At 47.0% G+C, this 26,546-nt stretch overlaps 1 protein-coding gene across 2 annotated transcripts; it reads left to right on the top strand.

Moving 5' to 3' along the window:
• Nucleotides 1-1,135: 1,135 nt before the first annotated feature.
• CA6 (carbonic anhydrase 6) lies at nt 1,136-25,438 on the top strand. Of its 2 annotated transcripts, XM_089901846.1 has the most exons (8): nt 1,140-6,509; nt 8,649-8,828; nt 13,114-13,262; nt 13,905-13,997; nt 17,766-17,835; nt 21,307-21,464; nt 24,210-24,333; nt 25,021-25,438. In XM_089901846.1, exons 1-8 carry the CDS (start codon nt 6,431-6,433, stop codon nt 25,071-25,073), a joined length of 906 nt encoding a protein of 301 aa, XP_089757972.1. In that variant the 5' UTR covers nt 1,140-6,430; the 3' UTR covers nt 25,074-25,438. The 2 variants fall into 2 exon arrangements, with proteins under 2 accessions (XP_089757973.1, XP_089757972.1); XM_089901847.1 differs by lacking the exons at nt 24,210-24,333; nt 25,021-25,438 and adding an exon at nt 22,063-24,203 and having other exon boundaries at nt 1,136-6,509.
• The last annotated feature ends 1,108 nt before the right edge of the window (nt 25,439-26,546 follow it).

Genomic DNA, 26,546 nt, shown 5'->3' with positions numbered 1-26,546 from the left:
GGACGCGCAGGCTCAGCGGCTATGGCTCACGGGCCCAGCCGCTCCGTGGCACGTGGGATCCTCCCGGATCGGGGCGCGAACCCGTGTCCCCTGCATCAGTAGGCGGACTCTCAACCACTGTGCCACCAGGGAAGCCCTTTCCTTAGTTTTTTAAGAATATTATAAGTGGATTTTGATTTTCTCTTCTGGATGATGAATTTTATCAATTCATTTTTCTCCATATGTTGAAATGCTTTTGGTATCTTTTTCTCCTATTTTTGTTACGTTAATTTTCAAATGTTAAACCAACCTTGCATTCCTGGGACAAACCCAACCTCTGGTGATATATTATCCTATTTATATAACTCTGCCTTGATGATCTCTGATGCTATTAGAGAGATTTTTTTAAAAAAAGTAATTTGTCCCACATTTGAAGTATTGGGATAACCTTTGCTGAAGATTTTTAATTTCATTTTACTGTTCTGTCCTCTAGAGGGTTGTGTGGGCACAGAGCAAAGGATTCTGTATCTGATGCAGAGGCACCCCATGCATGACTCAAGCCAAAGGCTGACCGTTCCGTCTCCCATGACACATTCAAAGGGTGTTGGTCCCACCCACACCTGTCAGATTGGCTATACCCGTTCTCCTCCGTGCTATTGAGAGTTTTTCAGGCTGCTGGGTTGCTGTTCCAGTCCAACCAGCTGACTCTGGTCATACCATTATGACCATTGAGAGCTCAGCGAAGTGCCTGGCAATTGTGTGTTCTCCCAACAGATCAGCTGTTGTCCATCTTGTTCTCCCACAGCCCCTCCTTTCCTGGTGTATTTCATGACATTGTGGATTTGTTCCTCTGTTCTTTAAAGTCTAAATCCCATTTTCAGCTATTCGTGGTTTAATTTAGCTTGGTAGTCTCCTGAACCCTTGTGGTAGGCTGAATAACGGCCCTGCAAAGATGTCCACATCCTAATTCCCAGAACATGTGAATGTTACAAAAGAGACTTGCAGGGGTGATTAAGTTAAGGATCCTGAGATGGGGGAGATGATCCTGGATTACCTGGGTGAACCCTAGATGTGATCACAAGGATCCTTATAAGAGGGAGGCAAGAAGATCAAAGGAGGAAGTAGGAGATGTGATGAATGAAGCAAGCCATCGGTGTGATGCAAGGAAGGGGTCGTGAGCCAGGGAGTGCAGGTGGCCTCAGGAGCTGAAAAACTGAAAAGAACGAGGGATGGATTCTCCCTCGGGGCCTCCAGAAGGGAACCAGCCCTGTGGATGCTGGACTTCAGCCCAGTGAAACTGATCTTGGATTTCTGACCTCTGAACCTCTAAGACAATAACATTGTCTTGTCTTAAGCACTGACTTTGTGGCAATTTGTCACAGTCTTCTACTTGTGTAACCAGTCCCTTGGGGGTAAGGGGAGAATTAGGACTCAGTATAGATTGGGAATCGCATATTGAACAGTTAAGGGTGGAGGTGAAGACACACAAACCTGTCCTACAGAAATCAACTAGGGGAGGAGTACATAAAAGGGACTGAAGCAAGACCTGGCCCAAGAGTCTTCCAAGAAGCCAAAGGGACAGCCCAGCAGGAGAGGCGAACGGAACTTCCAACTCCAACAGCAAGTCCTACGGTGAGTTTGCACAGACAAGGGGCGCAGAATGTGGATGGCAGGCTGAGCTGTGAATATTTTTAGGTATTTGGATACTATGTTGCTTATCCCTATATTAATAATGGAGAATCGCCACCAGGGCTTTGGTCTGGATGTTTTCTGATGTGGGTTACTGGTGCCCAGTAAGGAAGAAGAATAGATATAACGGAGCAAAATGCCTGCTGGTAGATTAAACGATAGGTGCCGAGTTCTAGGAGGACAGACGAGACTGGAAATACCCTATAAGACTGGGGAATTCATCCACTAAGAGGCTGGTGAGAGAAAACATGGGCCCCACTGAATTGGGGCTGGATACGTTTGAATATTCTGCAAGTAGGTTATTTAACTTGACAATTCAGTAATGCTTCACTTATATGGGTATAACCAAAAGTCAGAAAGGAAATAAAAATTTCGTGAGTAGTCAAAACGAATATTTCAGTGTTTGCGTTCTTTGGTTTTAGAACAGCCTCTGGACTCTCAGTTCAGCTCTCTCTCTTCTTCCTGTGCCTATAATTCTGAGAAGTGCAGTCATCTGATCGCTGGCCAAGTAGGTCAAAAACAGCAAGTAAGTCAGGAGAGGAGGGGAGGCAAACGGACAACTAAGAGGAAACAGCTGGCAGCCTATGTTGCAATAGTAACTATTAAAAAGTGAACATGCACACCCTGGTACCTCCAGGGCCCCAGCTGCCCAGCCTTTCCCCAGGATCTCCCAATCTCTTTATAATCCATCAACTAAAGGGTTAACTCCTGGCAGAGCAGGGGCTTCCGGACCCTGCCTTAGCACGAAGTCTCATTTCTGTTCTGATTGGTCCTGCCCTGGCCTTATGCATGTTAATAATTGGCTCTCACCCGTGAACGTAGGTGTACATTGCTTTAATATTTGAGCAATTGAATCCCCCCCCTCAATATAAAATAAGAAATCCAAAAGTATAACAGTTAGGGTTGTTTCACATAGGGAGAAGAATCTATAATTATAGGCCCAGCGGGCGTCAATATATTACAATGCAAGATAACAATTGATATGTATATTAGTGGGTCTTAGTCATTAAGAAAAGTTTAACTGGGACTTCCCTGGTGGTCCAGTGGTTAAGAATCCACGCTTCCACTGCAGGGGGCGCAGGTTCAAACCTGCTCGGGGAACTAAGATCCCGCGTGCTTCGCGGTGCAGCTAAAAAAATAGATACATATTTTAAAAAGAAAGTTTAATTGCATTCAGCTTCATCTATTTAAGAAAGCAGGCAAGAGCACAGTATACTTTATTTTTTAAATATTAAAACAATTTTAAGTTTTATATTGGAGTATAGTTGATTAATAATGTGTTAGTTTCAGGTGTACAGCAAAGTGATTCAGTTTATACATATACATATATCTATTCTTTTTCAAATTCTTTTCCCATTTAGGTTATTACAGAATATTGAGCAGAGTTCCCTGGGTCCGCTTTAGAAGTTTTAATCCAAAGTGGACTAAACGTCTTGGTGCTTAGATAGAATTGAGCCTTTACTCATCTAGACAACTAACTTGTCCAGAATGACTCATTCTTAAGGACGCCAGAGCTGGAACTCCTGAATGAAACAGAACAATGGCCTGTCTGCATTACTTAGAGTCAAAATGTGCATATTCTCACGTAGCCAGATTTTTAAAAAAAATTATTTATTTATTGTTTGGCTGCATTGGGTCTTCGTTGCTGTTCGTGCGCTTTCTCTAGTCGAGGTGAGCGGGGGCTACTCTTCGTTGCGGTGCGTAGGCTTCTCATTGCAGTGGCTTCTCTTGTTGCGGAGCACGGGCTCGAGGTGCGTGGGCTTCAGTAGTTGTGTCTCGCGGGCTCTAGAGCACAGGCTCAGTAGTTGTGGCGCACAGGTTTAGTTGCTTCCCGGACCAGGGATAGAACCATGTCCCCTGCACTGGCAGGTGGATTGTTAACCACTGTGCCACGAGGGAAGTCCCCCAGAATCATTTTCCGTGCCAGTCCTGTGTAAACCTGAGCATTGGCTCACCTGGGCTGACGGTGCCACCATGCTCCCCTGGGCTTATGGTACTTCCCTGTTTATGTGGGCTGATAGTACTTCCCTGCTTACCTGGGCTGACCACACCTCGCTGCCCTCCCTTTTTCTTGGCCTCAGCGGGCCTCCATCACAGAGCTGTGGTGGCACCAAGGAAGAACAAATCTTCCTCATTTCTGACATTGCGTTGTGATTAAAAATGGCATACTTGTCAACTCGTCTCAGACAGCTACTCAAATCATAGGCTCCAGAAAAACAAGAGTTGAGCATAAGATACATCCTTGATGAGCTGGAGATGTGATTGGATGTAGACAGAACAAGCAAGTTCAGGGTGGAATGTGGCACAAGAGAAACAGAATCCAAGCAAACTATGTGCTTTGCAAATTGCGAGTCGGAAACTCATGTTCAAAGTTAATGGAAAATTTTAGGGTTGAAGAACACAGTGAGTTAGAAAGTAGGCAACAAAAGTGTCTGATTTGGGCTCCCCTGGTGGCGCAGTGGTTGAGAGTCCGCCTGCCGATGCAGGGGACGTGGGTTCGTGCCCCGGTCTGGGAGGATCCCACATGCCGCGGAGCAGCTGGGCCCGTGAGCCATGGCCGCTGAGCCTGCGGTCCGGAGCCTGTGCTCCGCAACGGGAGAGGCCACAAGAGTGAGAGGCCCGCGTACCGCAAAACAAAAACAAAAACAAAAGTGTCTGATTCGGTGTGGATGAGATCCCTGGAGTATGCTACCTAGGAGAGGGAGGGGACTCCCACCCCTCTCTAGCAACGTGCCTTGTTAGCAGATGGGTCTTGACTAGTCTGATTGCTTTATTAACTTAATCACTCTAACCACTTATTCTCAGCATTAGCTGCATAGATTACCAGCCAGCCCTGGCTCTTCCTGAGCCAAAGATACGGAGAAACCAGGGCAAAACTGCAGGCCTGGTGGAGGCATGTGTTGCAGCAGGGCTCCATGTGAGGGCTGCTAAAATTCCAGATGCACTCACTGCGAGGATTCTGTGGGGCAATAAAAGCACCAGGGTTCTCCTGGGCATCCCAAAGCATTGACCTCAGGACTGCACTTCCCGTGAGAGCCCAGGAACCATTGGAAGTGGCTGTGTGGGTCCAGGAGCCCTCCTTTCTCCGAGCATCTGTTCCCCGTCTCCTCTCACTCCCCACGGCCCCTTCTTGCCTCCCTCTCTCTGCAGGTTCCCCTGCCTCATGGCTCGGGCTTACTCAGAGTTCCTTCTCACCCCAGCAAGCCTCCCTGGCTTCCCCACATCGTGATCCTTCTGGTTCCCTCTGCAGTTCCCTAATTCTTTGTGTCATTCTCAAGAAAAAAATTCAGATGTCTCAGTTTCTGTTTTCTGAGCAGGATGTCGGGGCTCCCTGGTGCATCTAAAAGGTCCTAAAGGTTGATGCCCATCTTGCTGTCCTCAGCAGAGCTGGCGTCTCACAAGGTGGCCCTTTAAGCCAGACCGGGGCCCAGCGGGCAGGGATCTGACTTTCTTAGCAAAGACTGGAGAGTGGGTTTCCGTAAAATGAGAAAGGAAATGATACACACCAGGTGCTAAACCAGATTTGTTATTGAATCCTCAGGAGGAGGTACTATCATTAAATCCTATTAAGCTGGGGAAACGGAGGCACAGAGCAGTTGAGTAACTTGCCCAAGGTCACACAGCTAGTAAGTGGCAGAGCAGGGATCTGAACCCTGTGGGTCTGGCTGCAGAATCCTTGCTCTTTACCATGGTTAATTCATGCTATTGTCATGCCATTCATTCATTAATTCATACCGTATTGCCATTCCATCATCCCTCAGACTCCAGCAAAAAGTGGGCCATGAGATAAAAGAGGCTGCAGAGGGCGTTAGCTCTGTTCTGCAGAACAAGATGGTCCTTTGTTTCTGGCCAGGAACGCTGCTGCCCTTCACCTGTGCCCTCTCTGAAGGGCATGGGAAGAGCTGGCCTGTCAGCAGGTATAAACTCAAAAGTTCCTCCCTCAGCTAATTTCAAGGACTGTTTACCTAAGTGAACGAAGGAGGATTAGGCAATCCACTGATCCGACGTGCTGGGTGGGTTTGGGTGTGACCAAGCGCACTGCGGCTGTCAGAACAAATCCATCCCACGGAGAGACTCGGACGCCTAGAGCAGCTCGGACAGCCCAGGACACGTGTTGGGATGTGACTCGTGAGCTGGGGCTGGGGGTCCGCCAGTGATTTAGGAATTAGGATGAGAACGGGACTGCTGCCAGTTGGATTCTCCACTTTATGCCCAATACGTGGGACCCAGGCCATCCCTCTCACCGCCTGGCTGGGGGCAGCCCTGAGTCTGCATGAGTGGCAGGTGTCGATTGCTGAGACAGGCAGGAAATACCCCTCGGCATCCGACTGGCATTTCCAGGCACCCATGATGCCCCTCACCAGCTCCCTGGGCCCCCCTTGCCAGGAGCAAGGGCACAGGAAATGCCATTGTTCTGGGAAAGCCTCTCCATCCTGCTTCTCTCTCCTTGGGCCATTCCCTGGCCTGTAGTCGCTCGTCCACAAAGGCTGCCCTGTGGGACCCTGTGAGTGAGTTTTCATAAATCAGACAGTGAACAACCAAACCCTTGGGTAAGTGGACACATCACGGCTGACGCCAGAGCTGTTGAGACAGGTGCACACCACCTGGCTGAGCGAAGCCAGTGAGAAGGCTGTGCTGTTTCTCAGTGGGCGCAGCAAGTGTGGATCAGCTGACCACACTCGGTAAATTGTTATTTACAGTTTCTGAACTTTTAAAAGAAGAGCTTCCCCAGAATCGGCCCTGATTCCAGACCCACAGCGTCATGACGGCTCTGGTCACCCTGCTGTCCCTGCTCCTGCTGGGACCCCAGGCCCAGCACGGGGCCGAGTGGACCTACTCAGGTAAGGCCCACCCCAAGGGCTGCACGCCCCCTTTCTGCCATCACATCAAGGAAGGCGGCACCCACTTCTTGAGGACAAAGGCTGGCCTTTCGGGGCGACCATGCCTGATGATTGCATACGGTGCTTGCTGGGGTCTCAAGGTCTCGGGCTGGGGCAAGAGCATACTGAACTTAGACCTCGGCTAAGGAGCGGAGGGCAGAACTCTCCCCATTCCCGGATCCCTGAGCCACCCGCAGGGTTTCTGCTCTGCTGCCCCGGAAGCTGGCTTGAGAGCCCACTTAGTGCTTACGAGGGCAAAGCCATTTGCTTTCTTGGTCTGTGTAGACAGAAACTAAAGCAGTTGCAGGGGGCTCCCTGCAGCCCCACCGAGGGTGTGTGGGGTTTGCCAGAGCTTTCTTCCAGGAAATTTCATGATACACGGTTTATCCAGAGCATCTCGACGTGCCGAGAACCCAGTGACCATCGCACGGCCTCCAGGCTGGCCTCTCTTGGTCGCCGTGGCCCTGCTGAGACCCCAATCTCACATCCAGAACCCCACTTATAGGACATGAAGTGGAAAACCCTGGCATTTAGCACAGGTCCCGGCCCACGTGTGGACCGAAGAGAGGAAGACAGTGGGGTTCAGACACTAAACACCCCTTCTGTGTGGCAGGGGAGAGAGCGCCTACCTGGTCCCCCTCTTTTCTGTCCTGGATGGAGGCATGGGGCCGGAGAGGATGCTTGTGGCCGCTGGCTGATGCAGGAGCCAGGAGCAAGCAGAGCTTTGAGCCTGCTCTCTGCACAGTCTGCCCTGGCCGCAGATACAGGGTGAAGCGTCCTCCCAGGGTGGATGTGTGTCCTCTAAGTCAAGGGCAGCAGAGTTAGGAGCATTGTGGCAAGGCTCAGGAAGTCCAGCTTCAGAGGGTGGGACAGCTGACTCTGACCAACTGCTCTGTCTGGACCAGAGGATTCCCCTACCCGGCCCAGTGCCACGAGGCTTCTGCTCGGTCAGGTCCATCGGTACTGGGTGTGGTTCGAGGGTAAGGAAGAGAGAGGATTCCGACAGTGGCGTCTGTCCTCCCCAGCTCAACACAGCCTCTGAGCCGGGGCCCAGGAGAACTGGACAGCAGCTGCTATGGGGATACTTGAGAAACACCAATGCTGTTAAAACCCTTTTCATCCATGAAGGGGCTGTGTCCAAGACGCCTGGCGTTGCTCCTGGCACCTGCCCCTAGGAAAGAATTGTCTACAGATTGGTTTGTATTATTAAACAGTGAAGAGAGGAACAGAGAAAAAAAGAATTGCCTTTTTATTGAACCGAGAAGCCGTGAGAGGCCTAAGTACAAACATCTTCCTCAAAACAAGCTATGGGTGACGCTGTCCCCTAAGGGGGAAAGAGAGCTGGATTCCCTATTGCGAATGGATGAGACCAGGACCCACAGTTGTTTGGAGGCCGAGTCACCCATTATAATGACTTGCTTTTATCACCCTCTCTCCTCTCTTCTGTCATTAGTAACTACCTTAAAAAAGGTAAATTTCCTCACCTTGATATTTTTTTCAACTAATCATTCTAGGTCATCCTTGAACCCGATGCTTCCTTTCTTGTCCTGAATCCATAAGTGTAGGCACCCAGGTGGTCTTTACCCTACTGGGAACCAGTTAAAGGGGAGGGGTCAAGCAAGGAGGTGGGGAGGTCCTGCCATAGGGCGTAGGGCGTGGAGTGGGCCGTGGTATTGTTGGGGGCTGGGAAAGAGAAACTGCCATTCAGAAGAAGTGAGGAAAAGGCCCTGAAAGTAACACAGGGATGCCAAGCCCAAGTAGCCCTTGAGTACATTTATCAGCCGACAGTCATGTAAACGAAAAACCAAAGCTATGTATTAAAGACATCCATTGCTTTCAAAACACGAAGGCATGTTCTCAGGGCCAGTGGGTGCAACAGGAAAGTTACGAACCAGCCCCAAAGCCCCCCAGGCACCAGGGTCCGTGGAGCTGATTTAGATGCCCCTCCCACCTCCTTCTGGAGGCCTGGCCCTGCTTTCTAGAAGACAGGCCTCTGGTCTTGACTGTGGCCTCTGCAGGCCTCCTGTTGAGCAGGCCCAGCTGTGAGTGCCCACAGGGAGCCCCTTGCACTGTGACCCCTTGGACTCTCTCCTGTGTCAGATGGGGTGCTGGATGAAGCACACTGGCCGAGGGAGTACCCCGACTGTGGGGGGAAGAGACAGTCTCCCATCGACCTGCAGAGGAAGAAAGTGTGGTACAACCCTTCCCTGAGGGCTCTGAACCTGTCAGGCTACGAGGTCCAGCACGGGGTGTTCCTTATGATCAACAATGGCCACACAGGTAAGGGTGGGCAACAGGCTCCCGTCCCCGCGCGGGCATCGGGGGGAGGCAGGCAGGCAAGGCTGCCAGGAGCTGTATGCTCAGAGATCCAGAGTGTGGCCTGGGGGCTGCAGGCCTCAGACTCGGGGTAGACCGGTGTCGAGCCCTGGCACTTCGTCCCTGGTTGGGCAGCATCCGTCTGTAGACTCGGTTCCCCACTGGCCCCTTCATCCTGCGTTGGCCTCTCTCTGAGATCACTCTGACCCAACCAGCAGGAAATTCAGTGGACAGAGAGGCAACACCGAGAAGCCACATGACCCACTGTCTGTTCTGTTGATCTGTGCCCAGGTCTGATCTGCCATATTTTCTATGTGGGAAGGTCAGAGAGGAAAAGCTGGTTTTGGGGGCCTCCATTCCAGAAGCCTAGACTGGACAACCATCAAATCCTGCTTAACGCTTGCAGACATCCTTCTGATGTTTTTCAAGTGGGCTTGTCTCCTCTGAGCCTTATGACAAGCCCAGAGGGGGGCATTTTTTTAAGCTGAAACCAGAGGCTTTGGGAGGCCAAGGGACTTATGGTCACACAGTCTCTAGTGGCCGAGCTGGATCCAGGCCCCGGATGTCTGATTCCTTGGTCATGTCCTCCTTGGAAACTTCCCTCTCCACTCCCACCTGGGTTGGGACAGTTTACTGTCCATTCGCACAGGGGTATGGGGGGGCGGTCATAGGACTCAGATTTCCTTTTTGCACTATTAAGAAAATAAAACCAATTGCCCTCGATGGGGCTGGTGAAGGTAGTAGCCCTCAGGTCAGCTGTGATTTGGATTACTGAACTCCACACGTAGTTCGTGAAAGCCTCATTTTATCACCCATATCACGTTCCTGTTTCCAAAGTTACTCTCTGAAGCTACCAGCAGGTTGGCAGAAGTGTACGGCCTTTTCAGATTGGCTTCTTTCACTCAGTAACATGCATTTATGCTTCCTCCGTGTCTTTTCATGACTGGATAGCTCATTTCTTTTTAGCATTGGATAATATTCCACTGTCTGGGTGCACCACAGTTCATTTACTCATTCACTTACTGAAGGACATTGTGGCTGCTTCCAAGGTTCAGCAATTATGAATAAAGCTGCTATAAACATCAATGAACGCCAGTGTGTAGATTTTGGTGTGGACATAAGTTTTTTTTGCTCATTTGGGTAAATACCAAGGGGTGTGATTGCTGGATCATATGGTAAGAGTATGTTTAGTTTTGCAAGAAACTGAGCAACTCTCTTCCAAAGTGGCTGCACCATTTTGCGTTCCCACCAGCAATGAGTGAGAGTTCCTGTTCCTCCACAACCTCGCCAGCATTTGCTGCTGTCAGTGTTCCGGACCTTGGCCATTCTATTAGGTGTGTGGGAGCACCTCATTGTTGGTTTAATTTGTATTTCCCTGATGACCTATGCTGTGGAGCATCTTTTCGTATTTGCCATCTGTATGTCTTCTTTGGAGAGGTGTCTGTTATGGTCTCTGGGTTATTTGTTTTCTTATTGTTGAATTTTAAGGATTCATTGTATATTTTGGATAGCAGTTCTTTATCAGATGTGTCTTCTACAAATATTTTCTCCCAGTCTGTGGCTTGTTTTCTAATTCTTTTGATATTCTTTTCTGCAGAAGTTTTAAATTTTAATTAAGTCCAGCTTATCAATTCTTTCTTTCATGGATTGTGTCTTTGGTGCTGTATCTAAAAAGGCATCACTGTACCCAAAGTCATCTAGGTTTTCTCCTATGTTATCTTCGAGGAATTTTATACTTTTGCACTTTACATTTAGGTCTGTGATCCACTTTGAGTTAATTTTGGTGAAGGGTGTCGGGTTTGTGTCTAGGTTCATTTTTTTGCACGTGGATGTCCAGTTGTTCCAGCACCATTTGTTGAAGAGACTCTCTTTGCTCCATTGATAATCTTTGCTCTTTTGTCAAAGATCAGTTGAATATATTTATGGGGGTCTCTTTCTGGGCTTTCTATTCTGTTCCACTGAGTATTTGTGTACTCTCCCACCAAGACCACACTGCCTTGATTACTGTAGCTTTTTTTTGTTTGGTCACACCATGTGGCTTGCGGGATCTTAGTTCCCTACGGAACCCGTGCCCCCTGCAGTGGAAGCGTGAAGTCTTAATCACTGGACCACCAGGGAAGTCCCCTGAGCAGGTTTTGATCTTTGAAAGCTGCAGGAGCAAGACTGGTTCTGTCTTTGTTTTTTTTAACTTTTATTTTGAAATAGTTTTAGGCTAGAAAAATTGCAGAAATAGTACAGAGTTCCCAAATACCCTTCTCCCACTTCCCCTAATTTTAATATCTTATAGCTGGACTGTGTTGATACCACATGATGAACTACATTCTAGACCTCATTTGAATCTCATCACTTGCCCAGAATGTCCTTATCCTGGTCCAGCATCTAATCCAGGACCACACGTTGCATTTTGTCATCATATCTCCTTAGTCTTCTACAATCATGGTCAGCTCCTCAGTCTTTTGTAACCTTGACGCTTTGCAGTTGTTTCTTGAGCACAGTAAATGCTCAGATCGTGTGTTTTTTCTCTGGTCTGATAAGAACTTGGTTAAATTAGTTTCAAACAAAGGGGAATAAGTTCTGCAAGTTAAATCAATTTTTTTTCAGAATCTGGAAGGTTCAGCAAATTGATTTGTGGGAAGACAGATATTTGGCCTCACCTTTGCAAAAGCACAGTGATAAGCCCAGAATTGCCGCCAGTTTTCAATCTGGCCTGTGCGATTCTATTGATACAGCTTGAGAATTGAGACATTCTGTCTGCAGGGAATTGTGTTTCAAGGGAAACATGCTTGTCTGGATCTCTGTTATTGCTCCTGTGGTAGTAACTCTCCTCAGCTCTCCAATCTCTGGGAACAGATGACTGCATATCTCCTCTGAAAACCTCTTCCATTTTTCTCATGTGAGCAGTGATTTTTGAGGCCGGCTACAGTTTAAGCACTAAATACAAAGCACCTGTTCTGCCAAAGGGCGTGTAAAAATCTTTGAGGCTGGACTTCTGCCTTCTGTCATATTATGTTATGAATTTCATCACAGCTTCCTGCTGCTTTAGACAACTTGGAAGGGAAGAAGGGGTCATTTGACAGATATCAAATACCTACTACCTGCTCTTTAAGAAAGTTTACTTGTTTATAACCATCTTCGAAGACTTTAAATAGAAAAACCTCGTTATCAGGAGAGAGGCTGACTGTCCCTTTTCAAGCCCTAAATTATACCCTCATAGATATTTTTCTTGGTCATTTTCTGGGGTCACTCTCCATGTCTCCCTTTTGCCTGGGTCATTCCAAAATATAGAGATTTCTCTAAGACCTAAGCCAGTGGAATGAACAAGGCAGCTGTCTCACCAAAGTAACCTCCCTGTGGAAAGTCTGTGGGGCACAAGGCAAAAGGAAGCTGGAAGAGGGATCCATTTTCCCATCGGCAAGAACCTAACGTTTGAAAGCATCTGTTGATCACATCAAATTCAATCCCAAGCCAAGAGTCTGTGTGTCCCCTGACTTGCCGCAGAATGTGGTCTTTTGTCTTCTGAAGACAAGTTGAAGCCTATAATGGTGATGTCCCTTCCAGGCCCAGTTCTGGCCCAGCTCTGCCCTGACCAATGAACTGAGTGACTCTGCAAATCTTTCTACCAAGGTTGGCTTCCTTGTCCATAAAATAAAAGTACTGAAGCCCTGCAGGGATGCTACTTTCTACGAAGTGGGATGGGTTGGTAGTTGGTCTAGTTCTAGAAGTCGATATGGGATGAAGATTTTAACCGCATCATAGAGAAGAAAATGACCTCAACTTGACCTTACAGAGTACTCACACTGGGTAGTAAAGTAATCAAAATAGTCCCAAGAGGCCCCACTTCCTATCCCTACCCTGTGGGCAAATTCCAAAATTGGCCAGAGGTGGAGAGCGGAATTCTGATTTCCACACTCATTAGCCCTGTTTTTTCAGGGCTCCCCCCTTCGTTAGGGCTAACAAGCTGGACCTGCCACTTGGAGGTCCTGCCCCTGACCTTCTGGTCCTGGGTGGGAAGGTGCGTGCCCTGGGACGGGTGCCTGTCCAGCCCAGCTTACTCAGTGCCTGGTCACCATCCTTCCCCATGTGCCAGGTGCCCCCTCTCTGTTGGTCACCCTGCTCATGGCAGTCTAGGCCTGTCTATAGCACCAGCTTGCCCCAGGAGTGGGCAGGTGACCAGGGAAGCTGCCTCACCTGTAGGCCTGACCCATCCACGCCCATCTGCACACTCCCTGCCCCTCGTCTTCTCTTCCAGTACAGATCAGCCTGCCCCCCACAATGTGCATGACGGCTGCCGATGGCACCCAGTACATAGCCCAGCAGATGCACTTCCACTGGGGTGGCGCCTCCTTGGAGATCAGCGGTTCCGAGCACACCATTGATGGGATCAGATATGTGATCGAGGTACCCTGAGGATCCTCTTTCTTTCAAACCCCACAGTCACTTTTCTTATTAAAACAGCCAAAAAGGCTTTGCTGAGTCAAGTCACCCTGAGGTTGAGTTTATTTTTCATTCATTTACAACAATTCACTGATCACTGCTATGTGCTGGGGGTTCGGGCAGGGTCCCTGACCTCACAGAAGTCACCCCAACGCAGGAGTTTACAGCCCACAGAGTGGGGCAAGCCCTCTTTAGTTTCAACTGGATTTCTATGTGGTAGATTTGCCGGTTCCCCCTCTTGCTTAGGATGACCACAGGTTTACAGTGGCCTCCTGGGGTAAGGGGGCACATGCCTACTCTAGGGAGACCTCAGGAGAACCCAGTGGCCTCATATGATCCCTTGGACTCTGCCAGCTTGTCTGCCTGGGGGAAGGTGAATTGCCATCTCTCCAGAATACCACTCATACTCTTCGCATTCTTGGAGAACTTTCTGGTCTTGATAGATCTTGTAGCCCAGAGGGAGGGACATGGTGGTCAGAGGTGTTTATGTGGGTCAGCTGAGGTGTGGGATGGAGCATCTTTTTTTATTTTCCTCCTTCCCTGAAAACCTGAAGCACTGGAGGTTTACAGGAACTGCCCTCGACTTACACTTTCTTGCTTCCACAGATTCACATCGTTCATTACAATTCTAAATACAAGAGCTACGATAAGGCTCAGAAAGCACCGGATGGTTTGGCTGTGCTGGCAGCCCTCGTTGAGGTAAAGCTGAAACTACACATGCAGAGTTATAAACTGGTGTCAAAACAAGGTGTTAAGTGTAGACAAAGGGTCTTCCTACTTGCCCCTCCTCATCTGTTCCTGAGCTCACAATTCTTGGAAACACTCACCCAATGAAAGACCTACCCTTTCTCCAGTCCTTGCTCACAGTTACTGTGTTCCTTCTGTGTCACCAACCTCAAGGACATTGCATAACTTGGACGAGCTGACTTAAAAGAGCTGGGATCACAGAAGGGTCCACTTGACAAAAACTGCTCTGAGGGCAAGAGGAAGTCTGCAACCCCCTAGACAAAGCCAACATCTCTGCATTTCTCAGAAAGTCTGGAGGGTGGGATTTATGTCTAGGTAGCAAGAAGTGGTCAGTGAATCCAATCACCCCCAAACAAGTTTTATATTGGATAAAATTGTCAAAAACAACCGTATCAGTGCTCTGGAAATGGACCAAAGACAAATAACAAGGTGAGGCATTTATTTATGATAAATGGCTAGAGTTTTTAGTAAGAACAATGGGAGTTTGTGGACATCTTGCCTGGGGCTGTTCCCATCCCCTTCCCCTAACTTGGTCAGCAAGGTAGTTTTATCAGGGCAGCATGGACAGGAAAACCAGCAGCTTCACTGCTTGGTACAGGGGACTAATCTGATATGGAGTAGAAGTTGAAAACCCATGCCCAGGGGGCACTGCTGGTAAAAGTAGCAAACAATTGAAAAGACAGAAAACGGAAAACTTGCAGGTTTGATAGTCTGAGATTGCAGTCCTAGTTGAGGTGAGTGGTAAATGGCAGACCAATCAGAAATTTAACTGGGAGATGAGCCACAGGAAGGCTGTATAAGCTTCCCAAGAAACCCTGATGGAAAATAAAGGCTGAGGCTGACTTAGTAACTGGCTGATCTTTGAATGTGCTTCTCAACCCACATACAGATCCATCAGCAGAGGGTGCAAATCTTGGGCTCATGGGGTTTGAGCACAGCCTCTGCAAAAATCATTGGCCACAAGACTATGTTGACCCTAGATGGCCCCAGGCTAAAAATTAAAAATAAGACTTAAGACCTAAGCAGGCTCATTAGCTGCTATATACTGTTGTGAGACGTATCCTGCAGAAGAAGTCCAGGCAAGTCACCAAACAGTCACATGAACAGCAACAAAAACCCCTCAGGACAATTTCTAAAAATCAGAATTCAGGGGCTTCCCTGGTGGCGCGGTGGTTGGGGGTCTGCCTGCGATGCAGGGGACGTGGGTTCGTGCCCCGGTCCGGGAAGATCCCACATGCCGTGGAGCGGCTGGACCCGTGAGCCATGGCCACTGAGCCTGCGCGTCCGGAGCCTGTGCTCCGCAACGGGAGAGGCCACAATAGTGAGAGGCCCGCGTACTGCCAAAAAAAAAAAAAAAAAAAAAAATCAGAATTCAGATTTGCTGCCATGTATTATCTAAAATGTCCAGATGTCAAAGAAAAAGTTGGGCATGCAAAGAAATAGGAAAATGTGATCCATATTTAGGAGAAAAAAAAAAGCAGTCAATATAAACTGACTCTGAATAGACCAAGAGTGATTTAGCAGACAGTACTTTCTTTATTATTATTTTCTTTTTTGGCCACTCCACGTGGCTTGTGGGATCTTAGTTCCCTGACCAGGGATCAAACCCTGGCCCTCAGCAGTGAAAGCATGGAGTCCTAACCACTGGACCACCAGGGATTTCCCTAGCAGACAGTACTTTCAACAACTATCATAAATATGTTCAAAGCATGAAAAGAAACTATGTTCAAAGAATTAAAGGAAAATATGATGACAATGATTCAAAAAGGATCTCAATAAAGAAACAGAAACTATAAAAATGCACCAAATGGAAAGTCTAGAGTTGAAAAGTATCATAAAAGGATGAAAAATTCGCTACATGGGCTCAAAGCAGATTTGAGGCAGCTGAAGAAACAATCAGTGCATTTGAAGACAGGTTAAATAAATTATTGAATCTGAAGAACAAAGGAAAAAGCTAGAAGAAAAATGAGCAGAGCCTTAGAGACTCATGGGGACAAGATCATGCTTCCCAACATATATGTAATGGGGGTCCCAGAAGGAGAGCAGAGAGAGAAAGTGGCAGAAAAAACTGTTGAGGAAACAATGGCCAAATTTTCCCAAATTTGATGAAAAAACAATAATTTACCAATCCAAGAAACTCAACAAACTCCAAATCTGATAAACACCTAGACACATCAAAATCAAACTGTCAAAACTGACAAGAGAAAAAGGGTTCATTATATAGAGGGGACTGACAGTGCATTAATGGCTGACTTCTCATTAGAAGCAAGGCATCAGAAGGCAGTGGAATGACTGACGATCAGGATTCCTATGTCCAATCAACCAATCTTCAGAAATGGGGCAAAATAAAGACATTCCCAGTTAAAGTAAAACTGAGATAATTGTTAACAGATCTGTCTTACAAGAAAAATTAAAGGAAATCCTTCTGGCTGTAGGGACATCACACCAGACAGCAACTCAAATCCACAGAAAAAGATGAAGACTGCCAGAAAATAGTAAATAAATAAATAAATAAATAAATATATATATACACACACACACATATACAATATATATATACATGTATATATATATACATATATATACACACATATACACATATATATATACATATATCCATATTCTTGTCTTCTTTTAATTTCTTTTTTTTAAAAAAACCATAAGATTGTTTAAAACAATAATTATACCCCTGTAGTATTAGCTTTACAATGTATGACAAAAATAGAAGAAAAAATGAGGAAGAAATAGAGCTATATTGGAACAAAGTTGCTATATTTTACTAGAATTAAATTAGTATCTACCTGATATAGATTGTGATAAGTTGTATGTGGTAGTCACTAGAGCAACCACTAATAACCTAAATGGTACACTAAAAGTATAGAACAGAGTTTAACACAAAAGATAGAACAGAGGAACAAAAAAAGATGAGACATTTAGAAAACAAATAAATGGCAATCAGAAATCCAAGAAAGTCTGAATTTATACCCAGTGGAAGAATGGATCAGCATCACTGACTGAAAAGAACCATTGTCCATAGACCTTTTTCACAAAAAGCAACTATTCTGACTTCTAAAAAGTCAACACTCATACAATAAATAAAGGATGGCGGTGGTCAGAATTGGAGCCGTTTTGCCTTGGACATCTGGCTTTCCTTCATTCAGTCAAAAGTCCTGAGGATGAAGAAGGGAGCACTTAAGAGCAAGCCCCTGCATCACCATGAATCTGGGGACTTCCCTGGCGGTCCATTGGTTAAGACTCCATGCTTCCAGTACAGGGGCATGGGTTCGATCTTTGGTCAGGGAACTAAGATTCCGCATGCCGCATGGCCAAAAAACCAAAACCAAACAAACATATGAAAAAACACAGTGAGTCTGACTGTGGCTGACATTGCCCAAAACAGGGTCACTGGGGATATCTTGACAGTGACTTTTGGCCATTCCTTGAGGACATCACCAGTCACCACCAAGAAGCTCTTTTCCCTGGAAGCTGCCAAAATGCTTCAGATCTTGTCTTTCTGGAAGAGACAGGGGAACCCAGGCACTTGGTGGCAAAGAACAGCCAGATGGCCTCCCCCAGCACAAGTGGGGCACGGGTGGGCTGCCTCCTTGCCCTTGCGGCTCTGCCCAGTCAGCCAGTTTACAAAATAGCTGGATTAGCGGGGATAGTTCTGGATGGACGGCCCTTCTCCATTAGGTGAACTGCTCTGTGTCTCTCCCGCAGGTCAAGGATAATGCTGAAAATACTTACTACAGCAACTTCATTTCTCACTTGAAGAGCATCAGGTATCCAGGTAAGGGAAACCGACGGTGGCTGCACGAGGGCAGAGGAACGAGTGTGAGTGTGGTGGGGGGCAGGGGAGCAGGGGAGAGTGTCGCTGGTGGAGAGGGTGGCAGATAAGCCTGCCAGGGGATGCTCCCCTCCCTGTGCAGGGTCTCTGGTTCCAGCAATTCCCAAGGTTGGCTCAGGCTGTGCACACCTCTGAGAAACCCGTTCATAAACTCTACCTGTCAATTGCCACAGCTGGAACTTCTGGATGGCCAGAGTTCCACTAATGAGGGATACCTTCATTTAAGTGACGCTCCCCTCTGGCCCCAGCTGGTAGTAATGATCCTGGTCTCTAGAGAGAGACGACCTCCTTGGCTTCAAGCTGAGAAGAATCTCAAGAGTGAAGCCTCTTGTCATGGTGCCTGTACACACAGACACAGGGCTGCTCTCCCTTATCTCTGCGGCCAGAAGGCAGGGTTCTTGTCGGAGTGCCCACTCCCATGGTCAACCCTTGACCTTGAGCAGTAACAGGTCTGTTGCAGCCTTGGTTGTGTGCATCTCACTTTGGCCATATCTCCCAGACTCCAGGCCCCTGACCTCAGTCCTCACCCCCTCCAGCAATCTGCTGACCTCCAATCCATGGACCTCCACATTCTCACTATTAGTCACGCCTCATGCCTCTCATCTCTCTTTGCCTAGCTTGGATTCCACAGGCCATACTTCTGACACGCCCACTCAAATGCCCTCCATCCTTCCGCAAGCTCACCTGGCAAAGCCCCAGACTAACTCCCACTTATTCACAGCCTGTAACCAAATGGCTGCATGTAGCCAGAGAGAAGCATACAGATTTCCAGCTTCATTCACAGCGACAAATATACACAAGTACTAACACAGCTCAGAAATCCTGAAATACTACTCTGGACACTTGCTTTTCCCCTCTCCAAAATTACTGCGTCATATTTTCTCCTCTCTCCCAAAGCCCCTCCTTTCTGGCCCCAGCTTCTCTCTTGGAGGTGATGCCTGGCCTCCCACTCCATGGAGAAGGTAGTCAGAAACTCACTCATCTTAACCTGCCTGCGCCTGACCAAACTCCATGTCCTCTCCTCTGTTACACTGGATGAGAGGTCCCTGCTCTGGTCCAGGACCAGCCTTCCATGTGGGCACTGAGCCCCCCATTCTCAGGGCCTTTTCTCCTGCCCGTCTCCCCTCTCTCCTGCATCTCACCCTTCACCCGATCACTCCACTCAACACAAAGCACAATGCTCTCATTTCTTCCATTTCAAAACACAAACCCCATCTCCTGACCCCATCATTCCCTCAGCTTCCACCCCATTCTCATCTCCCCTTGAAAGAGTTGTCTACTGTCCTGTTCTCTTTTCTCACTCACCCTAAGCCTTCAAGGTCATCCTGGTTGTCAGATCTCCTGGGCACTTTTCTCCTCTTCTCTTGCTCCACCTCCAAACAGTGATGCATTACACGCGGCTTGCATTCTGGCCAAAGCCCGCCCCCAGCCCCAGCACGACTCTCTTGCTCTCTCTTCCTGGCTCCTGCCTTAATGTCAGAGGGTGCCAGGACTCTGACTTCTCTCGGTGACCTCATTTTCAGTCCCATGGCCTGAATTGTCATCTTTAGGCTGTGGACTCCAAAAATCTCTATCTGGTCCTCCAGGCAACAACAGCACCAGGCAGGACAGGTGAGGCAAAGTAGAGGCAAGAACTGTCTAGTTCATCTACTGACCATGAACGAAGCCAGCAGGAGACACCACAGGCCTGTGGTATAACTAAGGAGTTGCCTTGAATTCACTGACCTCAGATATTCTATTTCTACTAACTGATCCTGATATATTTCCTTCTCCAATTCAATAAATTCCACTGCTGATCAATACTGCCCACAACACTGGCCTCTCTCTGAACTTTGGATTCCTTTACCCAACTGTTTAGTTGATGTTGCCCGATGGATCTAGAATTTAACATGGTCAAAGCATCACTTATTCCCGTCCCTTTCCAGGCTTGTCCCTAAACCGACTTCCTCATTTCAGCAAAGAGCATCCTCATCCATCCCCTTGTTTAAGCCAAAAATCCCAAAATTTTTCTGGACTTCCCTCTTTTCATTCCCCACCCTGCCCTGCCACACCCAAACCATCAGTGGGCCCTGTTGTTTTTACCTCCCTTCTTCCAATTCTTTGGGGTATATTCCCAGAAGTGGAATTTCTGGATCATATGGTAATCTATGTTTAATTTTTAAAGGAACCACCATATTATTTTCCACAGTGGCTCATCATGGTTCTGGAATTCTTCACTCACTTGAACGTATTGGAGTTGTTATGAAACAAAATCTATGCAATAGAGTCCTTTAGAAGGTTATATCTTGAAATCTACCCAATAAAAACAAAACTTAGGGCTTCCCTGCTGGCGCAGTGGTTGAGAGTCCGCCTGCCGATGCAGGGTACGCGGGTTCGTGCCCCGGTCCGGGAAGATCCCACATGCGTGGAGCGGCTGGGCCCGTGAGCCATGGCCGCTGAGCCTGCGCATCCGGAGCCTGTGCTCCACAATGGGAGAGGCCACAGCAGTGAGAGGCCCGCGTACCGCAAAAAACAAAAACAAACAAAACTTAGAAATCTTTTACTTATTCATGGGATTATGCACTACTACACTTCACAGCCTTGGTTAAAGAAACCAGTTTATGTATATATCAAAATGATATCGTCTTTGCCATTGAAAAATGCAAAAGTGCTCAGGGAAGGTGAAGCAAAAGTCAACTCGACTCCGTGCTGCTTTGATAGAGTCTCTTGATGAGTTCAGGGACTCAGCGTCACTGACATGAACAAAAGAGGAATTCTATAGATGCAGCGATAGATGTGGGTGCCGTGGAGGCTTCAGATGCCCTGTGGATGTCCCCCTCTCTACACCTCACCTGTGGCTGAGCTTGGTTGCCAATGGGCATGGCAGGAAGTGCTCGTGGCCTGATGCCTGCACCTGGACTCCTGCTTAGTTCTGATTCTGCCTTTCTAATCTCTATCCCTCCCCTTCATTTATAGATGAGCACAACTCAAGGAATTTTGTTCTTTCTTTGAGAGCACTTACCCAAAAGCCCCTAGGAGTCATAATTGCTTTCGTTTATCATAAAATATATCCTCTGCCTAACAATGATGATGGTGATGGCTACACCCATGAGCACTTTCCTATGTGCTGGTCCAATGCCAGCACTTTATAAACACATTCCCCTTTACCCTCACAGCAATGCTCCTGGGGGTCCCCTTTTTACAGACCCAGCCAGGGCCACTCAGCCAGGAGGAGGTATTTGAGTGGGTTTCTGCCCAAAGTCTTTGTTCTTAACACCCCCCTGGAAGCAGAACACTGGGGGATGTTTCCCAATGACCAGGTTCTATGTCCCCCTGCTTAAATCAGGAGATTTAAAGATGGTGAGATCTGAGCCAGAGCTGTCCTTGCAAGGGGCAGCAGTGGTCCCTGACATTCTTTTTTGTCCCCTCTTTTAGGACAAAGCACAGTTCTGAGGGGCCTTGATGTTCAGGACATGCTACCTGGGAACCTCCACTACTACTACAGCTACTGGGGGTCACTCACCACTCCTCCCTGTACTGAGAATGTCCACTGGTTTGTGCTGGCGGATACCGTCAAGCTCTCCAGGACACAGGTAGTGTGTAGAATCACTTTATCAAAGTCTCTCCTTTCAACGGCCTGGTTAACAAGAGCGCTCCCTAAATCTCACCTAATGCTGATACCTGGGCTCCTACAGTGTTTTCCATGTACAGGGCTGCAGTGCCTCACCTCTATTGCTAGGGGTGATCTTACTAGTGTTGTGGCAGAAATGGGCAAACAGGCATCAGGGAATCCAAGAAACCTATAGGTGATGCAACAAAAAAAACTGGGACGTGGTCCAGGTCATAGGACAAGAGTTGCACAGTGAAGGCAAATATTTACTGAGTGCTGCTCCCATCAGGCACTGCTTTACATGAAGTAACACATTACTTCATAAATGACTCCATGCAAGAAGGACAGCTTCATATTTAGCCTTTCATCACATAAAATGCCTGTGGCTCTTTGAGGGGAAGAGCTGTATCAGTTGTCTTTTGTCCTTCATCATAGCATGGGTACATAATAAATATTTGTTGAGTTAAATAAAGGACAAATGTTACTGAGGTTTCAAAACAAAGCTGACATTTCCTTCTGGGTGATGTTCTTCCTCAGAAACAAACATTTCTTTTTTTAAACTTTTCATTTCCCTATTCCAGGAAAAAGGTGGAAAGACCCCTATTCTTATAACCACACAAAAAACATTGCCAACCAGGTTTGAAGTTCCGCTAGATACCTAACAAAAGCCAATGTAAACTATCTCAGGAAAAATGCACCTTAAATCCAGATCTATAAGAATTTACATGAATAAAGTTACCTGAAATGAGCTCAATTTTTAAAAAATCACAAAATATCAGGAAAAAGGCACTATGAATGAGTGTCAGCAGAAATAGAACTACAAAGATTTCAGATATAGTAATTATCAGTCAATTAATATAAGATATGTTTAATATGCATAAATAATGCATAATATGTAAAATTAAACATATTTAGTATGTTTAATATGTATAGGAGTTTTAAATATGAGGAAAGAACAAAGTATAAAAATGACGAAGTAAACTCAAAGAAGAAAAAAAAAACCAAATGGGTTGTTAATTTCTAGAAATGAAAAGATAGTAATGAAATTAACAACCCAACAAATGGGTTTAATAGCATGTTAGACACAGTTCAAGAAAGGATTAGTAAACTGGAAGACAGAGCTGACAAAATTATGTAAAATGCAGCACAAAGAGAAAAAGAGATGGAAATATGAAAAAGAAGTAAAGAGATATAGAGAATATACTAGAAAGGTCCAACAAATGTCTGGTTGAAATTTAGAGGGAGAAGAGAGGTAGCATAGAGAAGAGGGATAATTTGAGAAATATTGGCTGACAATTTTCCAGAGAATTGAAAGACACCATGTCATATGTGAAGGAAGCCCAATGAGTCAATGAAAACAAAAAGAAGCCCACACTAAACCATCACAGTGAAACCACAAAATATCAAAGACAAAGAGAAGATTTAAAAATCAACCAGAGAGAAAAGACAGATTTTCATGAAAGAAATATTATAGACCAAGAGTAGATTCAACACAGTGACAATGAAAGTCAGAAAGCAGTGGAACCATATTTTCAAAGAACTGAGGGAAATGAATAGCTAACCTAGAGTTGTACAGGCAGCAAAAATATCTCTCAGGAATATAGGCAAGGGACTTCCCTGCTGGTGCAGTGGATAAGACTCTGCGCTCCCAATGCAGGGGGCCCAGGTTTGATCCCTGGTCAGGGAACTAGATCCCACATGCGTGCTGTAGCTGAGAGTTCACGTGCTGCAACTAAGGAGCCAGCAAGCCACAACTAAGGAGACTGTGAGCCATAACTAAGGAGTTGGTGAGCTGCAACTAAGGAGCCCACGTGCTGAAACTAAGGAGCGCACATGCTGCAACTAAGGAGGCTGTGAGCTGCAACCAAGGATCCTGTGAGGTGCAACTAAGGAGCCCTCTTGCTGCGACTAAGGAGCACACATGCTGCAACTAAGGAGCCGGTGAGCCACAACTAAGGAGACCGTGAGCTGCAACTAAGTAGCCGATGAACTGCAACTAAGAAGCTGGTGAGGGCTTCCCTGGTGGCGCAGTGGTTGAGAGTCCGCCTGCCAATGCAGGGGACGTGGGTTCGTGCCCCGGTCCGGGAAGATCCCACATGCTGCGGAGCGGCTGGGCCCGTGAGCCATGGCCGCTGAGCCTGTGTGTCCAGAGCCTGTGCTCCGCAATGGGAGAAGCCACAACAGTGAGAGGCCTGCGTACCGAAAAAAAAAAAGAAGCTGGCGAGCCACAAGTAAGGAGCCCACGTGCTGCAACTAAGGAGGCTGCCTGCTGCAACTAAGGATTGCATGTGCTCCAACTAAGGAGGTGGCAAGCCACAACTAAGGAGTGAGTGAGCCACAACTAAGGAGGCTGCCTGCCGCAACTAAGACCCAGAGCAACCAAATAAATAAATAAATGTTAAACAAAAAAGAATGTAGACAAAATACAGACATTTTCAGAAAAAACAAAAATTGAGCTTGCTGCTTGGTATGTCTCTGTTTACTTCTTCCTCTCCTTTCTACTATTGATTAAATACTCATAGAAAAAGATTAAAAGAGATTGTTGGAGAAATGAATGTGTGGATTAATGGCCTGGCACATAGCACCCAGAACCACTTCTGGAATTGAGATCTTCTCACAACCGCTTTATCAGGGTTATATAAATCCAAGCTCTAGTTCAGTTGCTAGCTAAATTTAAAAACTCACCCAGTGCCTCTCCTCTCCATAATTCCCTTCACGTTTCCTGCAGGTTTGGAAACTGGAGAATTCCTTATTGAATCACCAGAACAAAACCATCCACAATGATTACCGTGGGACCCAGACCCTGAACAACAGAGTGGTAGAAGCCAGCTTCATGTCTCAAGTTAATCAGTGTGAGTGAGATCAACTCTTGTTTGTTCTTTGCAATTTGCAATTATAATTTCCTGTTTTCCTCCTTCTCTGGGTGGACCCATCTCTTCTGGCAATAGTAAGGGAAGGAAAAGGGACTTCCCTGGTTGTCCAGTGGTTAAGACTCCATGCTCCCAAGGCAGGGGGCATGGGTTCGATCCCTGGTCGGGGAACAAAGATCTCTCATGCCACACGGCATGGCCTAAAAAAAAAAATAGTAAAGGAAGGAGAATTATCTAAACAACAGGAGGCTCAGGGCTGTACAGGGCTTTGGCAAAGGGGGTGACTCATTTTCCCAGTCCAGGCAGTGGTACCAGTGAGTAGAACAGAGGGGACGATGAGTATGAGAAGCTACATGACTTATTACCCACCTAGTCTTGGCCAGAGACAGTAGGAGAAGCAAGATATCAAGCAACATCCAGATATTCCCATAAGAGTTTTGGCTCAAGTTAATCTATCAAATCCAACTCAGATATTTCATACTTCTATCTTGGTCTCTATTACAAACCCATCCACAGCTCCTCCTATAAATTCCCTCAAGGTGGGGTTAACTAGACCACAATTGTCTACTACCTTTTCTTGGGGATCAAGCTGCAGACACCAGGGTGCTGGAGGTAGGCATGAGGACCTCCAAAGTTCTGAACTTTTCCTATTAACTCTTCTTTTTATAGGCTCTGAGCTCCAGTTTTATCTAAACAATACTGACGTAACCTTGAGTACTTGAGAAGGTTTATTGAACAGAAGAAAGCAAAGAGAAAAAGACAAGGGTAATGACCTTGAAGAATGAGCCCTGCCTTGTCTCCAAGAAGCCCTGTATGTCTGGATCACACCATTCCCACTGAGGCACCTGTCTAATTTATGATTAAAACAGGAGAAACCATCATCCATGAAAGGAAGTGAGATGGCTTAAATATATGAGAAGGGATTTGAGTTAGACAACATCAATGGGAATTGACTGGAATAGAAATTTAAAGGAGATGGAGACCTAACTATCCTCCTCTCGCATCACGCACACTGATGGGTCTAAATTACAGGTCAGCCCAAACGTCCCTATAGCATTTAGATGAAATAAAGTAACTTTGGAAATTTGTTACTTAGTTTTCTCTTTTCTATGCCTTTGTACCACTTCAAATATCCCTTCTTTGCTCTATCCCGAGAGACCCAGGTGATGGGGTAGAAATCAAGGTGGGAGGGATTTCCAGGACGAAGATTAAGAAAAAGGAAAGAGACCTGGGAATTCCCTGGCGGTCCGGTGGTTAGGACTTGGTGCTTTCCTCTTACGTTAGGAACGTGTGGGTGGAGACGTTTGGAGCAGTGATCGTGCCCAGTGAGTCAGAGAGAGACAGAAGAGGGAGGAGGCGGGCTCCCGGGAGAGGAGGTGGGGGTGGGGGCTGGGGGGAGGGGTAAGGGCTTCCCTGAGGTCGTGTCCTTGTTGGTCCGATGGTGTCTGCTGTCACTAGTCCTGCGTTCAAGTGCTAGTTCTGCCATTACTAGTCACGTGGGATAATAAAATTACCTGTCTTTTAGGGCTGTGGTTTTGAGTAAGTAAGACAAGCCCGGGGAGCAGCCCGCAGAGTGGCTGCTAACCTTTACCGGCCAGTTACCATCCTCTTCACGGAGGACCTTCCTCGTCCATCTTCAGCTTCCTGCTCATCTCCGACTGAGCTCACCCTCATTCTTCTGAATCCCTTTATCTGCTCTCATTACTATCTTTGTTCTTCCATGTCGTTATTCATCGTATCCAAAGCACTTTCATATCTGACTTCACATCCTGCCTGCCAGGAAGCAGGGGGGCAGCGCTGACCCTCCCTGGTTAGCTAGCTGCCTGCCACGTGCACCATGCTCCAGGTTCCCGTACAAGTTTCAAGAATTTTGTGTCTTCTCCACTGAATTGGAAGGGTAGCCGTGGGGTGGGTGGGGTCTTGGTCTGGTGCTAGGAGAGAGGGGGTCCCATCCTCCATAGGGCCTTGGTGTTCTACTGCTGTACCACACCGGGAGCGTGGCACCGGGGTGGGAGGAACTCTGAACTTCCATCCTGACCCTCTCTCCCCACTTGCCTATGAGGTTGTAGTTCAGCATCTGAAGCTCAGGACTACACATTTTAAACATTTTTTACATTTTTGGATAAAGGTTGAAAAAAAGCGAAAAGGGAACCAAAGTTAATTACAATGGTTACCTAAGCAGGGGGTTGGTGGGC

This window comes from Delphinapterus leucas, chromosome 1 (assembly GCF_059928025.1).
Source record: "Delphinapterus leucas isolate spDelLeu-1000000601 "Yukka" chromosome 1, BTC_Dleu_Yukka2, whole genome shotgun sequence".
Classification (NCBI taxonomy): domain Eukaryota; kingdom Metazoa; phylum Chordata; class Mammalia; order Artiodactyla; family Monodontidae; genus Delphinapterus; species Delphinapterus leucas.
Note: the sequence above shows the minus strand (reverse complement) of the source record. Positions and strands in the feature narration are given on the sequence as shown.

Bases quoted from the DNA above. Each gene is read 5' to 3' on its own strand.
- CA6 (XM_089901846.1), top strand. From the start codon at position 6,431: ATGACGGCTCTGGTCACCCTGCTGTCCCTGCTCCTGCTGGGACCCCAG. The intron at 6,510-8,648 runs GTAAGGCCCACC...CTCCTGTGTCAG, and splicing joins GGCCGAGTGGACCTACTCAG to ATGGGGTGCTGGATGAAGCA. The intron at 17,836-21,306 runs GTAAGGGAAACC...CCCCTCTTTTAG, and splicing joins GAAGAGCATCAGGTATCCAG to GACAAAGCACAGTTCTGAGG.